Genomic DNA, 10,130 nt, shown 5'->3' with positions numbered 1-10,130 from the left:
TTATTTTTCCAAATTCTTCCATTTTTTCTTTTTCCTTACATGAAAATATTTAAATTTACTCCCATACTGTTCCATCTAAGATCATATCAAACAAATATCTCTTTTTTTCTTTGAATGGCAAGTTAGTCTCCCATTTAATTCTTAATTCTTTTAAAAAATACTAAGGAAAATACAGGTACACATCTATGTTTAATGTTCAAATAAGAAAATAGCAGATAGTTGTCGACATTTGCCAACATCAGTTATAATCTTTGTTCCCTGCATAATCTGGTAGTTCTCTGGTAGATCAGTTGTTATTAGGATGACGTTCATAAACTGAAGATGGCTGATGAGTTGGCCTTGAAAGGGAAGTAGCTGATGTATCAGCTATCACTGGCACTGGAAAGCGTGGGTTGCACCCTGGTTGAAGTTTAGGAAAATGACCTTCATTTGCAGATATGTTCTGATATGTATTTGGAAAAGTAGAAGGCTCCAACATCAGTCCAAAATAATTGCTCTGTTTGGGAGATAAGATACTCTACTGAGAAGTAGAAATTCTACTTCAAATGGAGTTCACAACACGGCCATTTATTTCATTGTAACTGCTTTGAGAGTGCCCATGGACAGTGGTCAACTGATTGAAAATAGCTCGTTGATCCACTGCAATTTGTTCTGTTGGTCTGACATTGATGATGGAGGAGAAAAATCACCTCTGATCGGGGTAGTTGTATCACCAATTATGTGGCTAGTAGAGGGCTTTCTCATTAGAGGCATGTTTAAATTTGCAGAAGGTAAAAATGCACTTTCTTCAATAGTGTCAGCCACAAATTCAGAATTATTATTATCCACATTATACCCTTCTTTAAAGTGCTGCTCTTTGAAGTCTTCAGGCAATGAAGATACCAGAGAGGAATTTTTAATCCCAACTCTTCTTTTTATTCTCACTAAAACCTGGGGACAGCCTCGTTTAAAATTTGGATTATGATAAAAGTGCAGCTATAAACAAAGGAGAAACATTTTAGTAATATTTATACCAAAATACAAGACTACAATAAGCCTAACGTATAAAACCTGATTCCACGTTTACTATACAAGGATAATATCATCAAAATATGAACATTGCTAACAATATTTTGAAGTTCCTTATTTGGAAAATACACATTTAATTATTATAGTCATCAAATTTAAATGTTAGCATTTACAGTAATGGTGAATGCCACTTTTGAAAAGCAGCTTTAATACCTTTATATGAATTTCTGGAAAGATTCATAGTTGTAAGCAAAGTTTCTCATAATCTTGAATAATTAAGGCACTGTCCTCATTTTTTAGAGTAAAGTATTTTAGCCTTAATAGTTTTATACAATTTTCAAAATCTAGCTTTACATTTATATTACCATAGATTGATGTACAAAATAAAATTTTATACATAAGTTACCAATTCGTAACTAAAATTTGTGTATACCTTGCTTGAAACAGAGGCTTCTTTTTCTTCTGCTAGAAAGTCAACTAGACAAGCAGATCTTTGAAATTTCTGCCGCACTTTCCTAAACCCATAAAAGTTAATGGGTCTAAGTAAACTTTTCATACTTCCAGTTTCAAATATTCTGAAAGGGGCCTTTTTTTCCAAAACTTCCTTCTTCAAGACAACTTCATCAATCACTATGGAAGATCCATTATCACCCCACCAGATGGATTTAAATTGGTCACTCCCAGACATTTTCCAGAGCTTTCTTGGAAATGTCAGAGAACCAAAATCATTATCTTCATCTGGTTCAGAGACACAATGTGTGTAGCATGGTCTTTTTATCAAGGATTCTTCAGACAAATTCTGAAAAGCATTTTCTTCAATCATAGAACTCAAGTCCAAGTCCTCAGAGAATGTTTGATCACACAATAGAGATCTACCGGAGTCTCCTGAGCCAGTTGGTCCATCTTTATGAGACATATCTTGAATTTCTGAAGAAATATGTGCCATCTCAAATAACTTTTTCTACAGCTACATTTCTAATCTGCATGATTTTGAGCACTGCAGCTTCAAATGCTGCTTTGGCAGGCCTGAACAGATAAACTGCTAGGCCTTCACAATGGTTCTCAACTTGAGAAGCTGTGACATCACAAAACGACTGGTATCCCAGCAACTCAAGTGTAACATTCAGCCAGTGTTTACTTGTCATTCATCCAGTTAAAATGAAACATATAGGATGATTTCTTTACAGTGTGATCTGCAAATATTATCCCAACACATTTTTATAAATAATTTAGTTTTGGGGTGTATGAAATAAAATCAATCTCCATACTTTTGTATTGAAATTTATGCCAGATTTGTGAACAGAGTATAAATATAGCACAAATTATATAAAATAACTTTAAAGTTTTGGAATTTAAAGTGAAATTCGTGTAAAACTTGTACAGAAAATATATATCTATTTCAATATCATTTGTAATTAAATTGAAACATAATTTGATTAGGAAATGGAAGTAGGTATTTATCTGTGTACTATATAATAAGTAGTTCAATATTCAAAACATGAGCAGATTAAATGTCAGTTTATTTGTTTTGTATATAAATAAATGGTAAATAATTATGAAATATAATTAGATAAAAATAATGCATCAAATTTAAGAAATCCCAAAAGGCGGAATTTTTGATTTAAATTGTAGTTCATTTCTATAAGTAAAAAAAATGTAATTTAATATTCTACTCTAAAATTACAAAAGAGAGAAACTTATTGTATATTTACGAATGTTTATTTTTGCCATTCATTCAATCAGAGGTTTTTCAGTCCCTAGAAACAATAAATTTTCTTTCCATCTTTATAATCCATTCAATTGTGGCTTCTGTTAAGTGTTCTAAAATGATGTTTATAAGTACACTTATGCACAAGATCCTGAGTTCAATCAGCAGTGCCTCCATTAAGGGGTAAACAAACAATCAAAAAACAAATAAATAACACTATATGTGATTTGGGGTGGAAAAGACCAGGTAATGCATTTTTGGAAGGAATATGTATCTCAGTCCTGAAACATTTGACATTGTTAGTAAAATATGGCATTTCAAGGCAAGTGTTTTGTTCACTAAATATATATAATAGCTATGTTCTGTATCAGTAAACTGTAGAAAATCCAGTTCTATCAAAAGTTATATTCTTTATTTAGAAATAAATTCCTTTAAACATAAGCCAAATTAAAAATGAGGGATAAAATTTTTCAATAAATAAATGTAAACTCAATCTGTAATGTAAATTTTTCTTTCAGTATGTGAACATTCCATTCTAAATAAATATTAGCAACCTGAATTCATTACATATTATAAGTATTATAAACTATAGTTAAGAGGGATTTAGTCCTGATTCATAAATATTACTTATCAAATTCAAATCAATATATGTGATACAATCCCTGAAAAAGCAGAGAATTCAAAAACATCAATCTCAAAAAATGTAGGAAAATTTTTCACAAATCTGATCTTTACTTTTTTATAAAAATATTCTTAACAAATTCACTTTTAATACAATTTAATTAAACATAATAAAAACCATATATGAAAAACCCATGACAATCATCAAGTTCAATTTTAACATACAGGAAGGTTTCCTCTGGTCCAGTAATAAGAAAAGGTAGTTCATTCTCACAAGTACTAAATTACACTATTTGAAGACCTAGCCAGAACAACTAGTCAAGAAAAAATATAAAAGGCATCCAACTTGTAAAAAAGCAGTAAAATTTTTAGAGATGACATAATTAAGCATAGATAGAAAACTCCATAGACTCCTCCAGTGACTGTTAGAAATAATGAACAAACTTAGTAAACTTGCAGAATACAAAATCAATATACAAATATCCATTGCATTTTTATATAGTAACAACAAACTATCAGCAAGAGAAATTAGGAAAACAATTGTGTGTATATTTATACCAAAAAGAATAAACTAGGAATACATTTGATAAGTGAAATAAAAGATCTAAATATAGATCTATAAATTACAGGTGCAAGAAATAAAATAAACTAATAAATAGAAAGATATTCTCTGCTTATGGATTGTATACAATGTGAGGATCTATTCTAATCTATCTTTTACATGATCAATCTCCCCTGCACTACTTATTCAGGAGAATGTCTATTCTTCATTTTATACTCTTGCTTCCTTTTTCATGGGTTAATTGATCATAGGTGTGAGGGATTATATCTGGTTGCTCTATCCTCTTCTATTGATTGGTGTCTGTTTTTGAGCCAGTTTCATGTTGTTTAAATTACTAAAGCTTTGTTGGACTGTTTAATTCAGAGAACTATACACTATTAGATTTAATACTCTTTTTCAAGGTTATATTGGCAACTAATGGTCTATGTGGTTACATATAAATTTTGAAATTAACTGTTCTATTAACTGGAAAAATCTCATGGGTACTTTGACATGAATGACGCAAAATGTAGATTGCATTGGGTAGTATGTTTGTTTCAACCACATTGTATCACATCATTAACATAAGAGGAATTTTCATTTCTTTGGGTCAGTTTTAATTTCCTTCACCAATGTTTTCTATTTTTTAACGTATAGGTTTTCTCCTTATTTGTTAACTTCATTTCTATGTATTCTATTCATATATATGTAATTATATATATTATATTTGTAAACACGTTTACTACACAAATACAACAGGCAGAAGACAGTGGTAAGACATATTTAAAGTCCTGAATGAAAGAAAGCTGTAATCTAAGATAATTTATCAAGCAAGGCTATCCTTTAGAATAGAAGGAGAGATAAATAACTTCCACTAAAGCAAGTACTAAAAGAATTTAGCAACAGAAAAAGAAATATTGAAAGATCGACTCTAAAAAAAAAAAATGAAGCAGGCTTCTATAGAAAGGAGAAAGGCATAATTAGAAAGGCAATAGCTACAATGTCTTACAATAGAATAAATATGATGTTGCAGAACAGGACATCAAAAATTTTAAGGATCAGAGAGTGAAACAGGACAATAAAGAGTATTTCCTTATTGTTTCTGTTCTCTATAGAATGGGTTAGAATTTGTATTCCTATCAGTTAAAATAAAAAGATAAATAAAGGGTCAATATACATACAAAACAGGATGGCCATAAGTCAAAACTTACAATGAAGTCACAAAGCCAAAAAGAAACCAAGATAATAGAAGAAAACTTATCAAGCCACAAAAAGAAAATGAAATGAACAAAAAGGAAATACCAAATCAACTGGAAAATGAAGTACAAAATGGAAATGAACACCAGTCTATCAATAATTATCACAAATGTTAATGGACTCAGTGCTTGAATCAAAAGATATATATTGTCAGATGGGATAATATAACGAGACTCTACATTATGAAGCATACAAGAGTCCCACTTTTGTAAGAGGAACAAAAATTAATTGAAAGTCAGAAGATGGAAAAGTATATTGAATGCAAATGGACATGACAAGAAAGCAGGACTAGCAGTACAGACTTCACACAAAATAGACTTTACAAAAAATGTCATAGAGAAAGATAAACAAGGACATGAAATAATGATTAAAGGAGAAATAAAAAATGAGGGTATTAAACTCATTAAGATATATGCACTCAATATAGGAGCACCTAAATACATTTAGCAAATACTAATAGATGAAAAGGGAGAAATGGATGGGAACACAATCCCATTCGGAGAATATATCTCCCCATTACCATCACTAGACTGGTCTTTCAGACAGAAATTAAATAAGGGAAAAAAGATACAAACAGATACGATAAAATAATTGGAGTTGGTTCATATTTTCAACACAGTACTCCTCCCCAAAACAGAATATACATTCTTTTCAAGTTCACATGGAATATTTTCTAGAAAAGATTATGTACTCATGCACAGAAGAATCCTCAACGAATTTAAGAAAATAAAACAAATTTGAAGCATCTTTTCTGAGTATAATACCATGAAACTAGAAATCCTTCACAGAAAAACAGTGTGAAAAAATGACAGCATGTAAATTAAACACCATGTTACTATAACAAGTAGGGGAGGTGAAGAAGTAAAAGAAGAAATTAAAAAATATCTTGAGAAATATGTCAAAATACTACACAAAGTGAATGGAATACATTTAAAGCAGGCTTAAGAGGTAAGTTTATAGTGACAACCGTCCTCAAATTAAAAGAGCAATTTCAAATAAATAATCAAATGTTCTATGTATACTAATCATGAAAAGAAGAGCAAACAAAACCAAAACTCAGCAGAGAGAAATAAGAAAGAACAATGAAGAAAGAATTGAAATACACATTAAAAAATAGAAAAAATCAATTAAAGTCTTTTTTGAAATAGTAAGCATAATTCACGAAATTCTGGACAGGCTCACCAACAAGAAAAGAGAGAGAACACAAATAACATAAGAAATGAAAATGCAGAAACTACAAAGAGTACAACAAATTTGCATAATATCATAAGTGAACAACATGAGCAACAGTATGGAAACAAAATGGATAACCAGGAATAAATGGAGAAGTTTTTGAAAACATTCAGCCCACCAATATTGCATCAAGAAGAAATTAACCATTTGAACTGTCAGATCACCAGAAATTGAATAGAATTATCAATAAAATAAAAAATCTCTGCAAGCAAAATTCAAACCAAACTAGATTCACTGGGGAATTTGACCAAACATACAGAGAAAAATACATACCAGTCCTCCTCAAACTATTCCAAAAATTGATATGGAGAGAGTACACCCAAACTCACACCGTCAGGCCAACATCAACCTGATAAAAAACAGGACAAAGACACCACCCCAAGAGAAAACTATAGGCCAATAACACTGATAAACATTGATGTAAATGTCCTTAAGAAAGTATTAACAAACAGAATCCAACAGCATGTAAAAAAGATTATACACCATGGTAATGTTACTTCATCCCAGGAAAACTAGGATGGTTTAATTTATGCAAATAAATCAATCAATTTTAATACACCATATCAATAACCGAGAGGACAAAAAACCACATGATCATCTCAGTAGATGCAGAAATAACATTTGAGAAAAATTAACACCTATTTGCAGTAAAAGTTCTTGTAACAGTGTGCTAGAGGGACCATATCTCAACATAATGAAAGCTATTTATGACAAACATATAGCCAGCAAAATACTCAATGGTGAAAAACTGAAACACTTCCAACAAAAACCTGAGACAAGACAAGGTTGCCCATTCTCACAATTTCAATTCAATACAGTCTTGGAATTCCTAGCCACAATGATCAGGCAAGGAAAAGAAATAAAAGGATTCAGACTGGAAAAGAAGATGTAAAATTGTCATGATATGCAGACATGACACTATATATTGAAAACTGTAAAAGCTTCACAAAAAATTACTAAGGCTAAAAAAGGAACTGGGCAAGGTACCCAGAGTAATGTACAAAAAGGTGGTGAATGAAATATACATGGAGAAGTAGAAAATATTGATTGAGGAAATCAAAAAAGATTTGAAGAATTGAAATCATACCCAATGGTCTCGTAATGGAAGAAACAAAATGGTTAAAATGGTCATATTGTCCAAGGCAATCCACAGAGTTAATGTGATTTCCTATCAAATTATGCCAAACTTCTCTTTTTGGGACTGAAACAAATGATTCTAAGATTTACATAGAGTCATAAAAGATCCATAATTTCCAAAGCAATATTAATGAAAAACAAAGAGGTTGGAGGAATAAACCACCAGTTCTCCATACACTATTGCAGAGCTACAAAATGAACAAAATGACAAGATATTCATACAGAAAGAGGCTTATGGACCAAAAGAACAGAATAGAGGGCCTAGGAATAAATCTACAGGCCTACGTTCTATTAATTTTTGACAAAGTATCCAGGAATATGACAGAGAAAAGACCATGTCTTCACCAAATGATGTTGGGAATCTGGATAGCAACATGCAGAGCAATGGAGTTAGAACTCTCCTTCACTCCATACACAAGAATAAACTCAAAATGGCTTGAAGACTTAAATGTAAGGAAAAACACAGTAAATCACCTAGAAGAAAATATTGGCAAAACACTCTGAGATAAATCTCAGCAATGATCTCCTAGAATAGCCTACCCAGGGAAGGGATGTAAGAGCAAAATTAATAAATGGGACCTAATTAAACTTATAAGCTTTTGCACAGCAAAGGGAACCATAAACAAAGCAAAATGACAACCTGCAGGATTAAAGAAAATATGTAGAAATGTGCAACTGACAAAGGCTTAATTTCCAAATTACAAAGATTTCATACAAACTATTAATAATACTTAAAAAAAACAAGAAACCCAATTTGAAAATGGGCAGAAGCCCTAAACAAGCAATTCTCCAATAGAGACATACAAATGCCACATAGATATATACAAAAAAATTGCTCACTACCATTATCAGAGAAGGGTAAATTAAAACTATAATAAGTATCACCTCACAACAGTCACAATGGTCATCATTCAAAATTCCACAAACATTAAATCCTGGGGTATCTGTGGAGAAAGATGACCCTCTTACACTGTTGGAAAAAATGTAGTTTGGTGCAGTCATTGTGGAAACCAGGGTGGGGTTTCCTCAAAAGAATAAAAATAGACTTAACTTACGATCCAGCAATCCCACTTCTGGGTATAAATCAAAGGGAACCCTAATTCAAAAAGACATCTATACCCCAATGTTCTTTGCAGTGCTATATACAAGAGCCACGACATGGAAGCAACCTAATTGTCCAACAACACATAACAGTATTCAGAAGTTATCCTGTATTTACACAATGGAATAATATTCTGCATTAAAAAATGATGAAGCAATGACATTTGCAGCAAAATGGATGTCCACAAAAAGTGTCATTCTAATTGAAGTAAGCCAGAAAAAGAAAGAAAAATAATCCATGACATGATATATGCGGAACCTTAAAAATAAATTTGGATGAGGAGACTATGATTTCATCTACAAAACTGAAACACACTCACAGATTTACTAAACAATTTTAAGATTACAGCGGAAAGGGGATGTGAGAGGATATATTTGGGAGCTGTAGATTCATAAATTTTTTCCACTATATATAAAAGTAAATTTTTTCAAAATTTCTCTTGTATAACACAGGGCAGTAAGTCAAATATTGTGAAGTAATGTTTAATAGGCACATAAATATATGCGTGTATTGGGACACTGTGCTATACACCACAGATTGACACATTGTAAATGGCAGTACTTCAATGATAAATAAATGAATAAACACGCAAATAAATATATAAATAATAACTAAATAAAAATATTTAATAATAAATGAAATAAAAAGATTCACACTACTTAAATTTACACCTCATGGATCTAGGAGAAAACAGAAAGAATAAAGAAGAAAATTGAATGAATGAGAGTATGGCAAATAACAAGAGATGCAATTGGAAAGGTAGAAAAAAATATACCTAAGTCTGTTTCTTTTAAACATAAACTAGGCATATGTTTAGGTTGGCCAAGAAAATATAGACTCAAATAAAATTAGAAATAAAAGATAAGATATTACCACTGATGTTGTAGAGATGCAAAACATCATAAGAAATTACCACTAGCCAACGATTTGAATGACCTAGAACTAAAGACAAATTCCCGGAAACATATGTTTTCCAATACTGAATCAAGAAGTAATTAGAAAGATAATAGAGCAAAAGTGTGTTTGAGTAAGTCAATAATCCAAACTTCCAAAACCAGAAAAAATTTACAAAACGCCTTTACTGGTGAATTCTGTCATACAATTGAAGACAATTTTTCACCAATTCTTCCCCAAATCTTCCAAGAGTTTGAAGGGGGTGAAAGATTCCAAACATATTTTATGATGTGAGCTTTATTTGCTTAACAAAGCTAGAAAGGACATTATACGCAAAAAATAGAATATTATCCCTGATGAACATATGTGCCAAAATTCTCAACAAAACACAAGCAAAATGAATTCAACAAAACATTTAATGTATCATAAACATACATGAGTAAAGGTATATATCCCTGGGTTTAAGTATACTTCAAAATATTCAAATCAATAAAGGTGACATGCCACACTAATGGAATGAGAAATAAAACTCACACAATCATCTCAATAAGTGCGGAAAGAGCATTGTATATAATACAACATCCTTTTAAAATACTCCCAACAAATTAAATTTGCCCTGTCAGTGGCAC

At 31.2% G+C, this 10,130-nt stretch overlaps 1 protein-coding gene across 1 annotated transcript; it reads right to left on the bottom strand.

Moving 5' to 3' along the window:
* Positions 1 to 332: 332 nt before the first annotated feature.
* On the bottom strand, positions 333 to 1,969 carry LOC140690388 (heat shock transcription factor, Y-linked-like). Its single transcript, XM_072952091.1, has 2 exons — positions 1,442 to 1,969; positions 333 to 975 (listed from the first exon to the last, which is right to left on the bottom strand). Exons 1-2 carry the CDS (start codon positions 1,952 to 1,954, stop codon positions 610 to 612), a joined length of 879 nt encoding a protein of 292 aa, XP_072808192.1. The 5' UTR covers positions 1,955 to 1,969; the 3' UTR covers positions 333 to 609.
* Between the last annotated feature and the right edge of the window lie 8,161 nt (positions 1,970 to 10,130).

Source organism: Vicugna pacos, chromosome 30, assembly GCF_048564905.1.
Source record: "Vicugna pacos chromosome 30, VicPac4, whole genome shotgun sequence".
Classification (NCBI taxonomy): domain Eukaryota; kingdom Metazoa; phylum Chordata; class Mammalia; order Artiodactyla; family Camelidae; genus Vicugna; species Vicugna pacos.
This window is presented reverse-complemented; position numbering and strand designations above follow the sequence as displayed.

Coding starts and splice junctions, on each gene's coding strand:
- LOC140690388 (XM_072952091.1), bottom strand. CDS start 1,954: ATGGCACATATTTCTTCAGAAATTCAAGATATGTCTCATAAAGATGGA. Junction 976..1,441: donor AAGCCTCTGTTTCAAGCAAG/GTATACACAAAT, acceptor CTTTGTTTATAG/CTGCACTTTTATCATAATCC.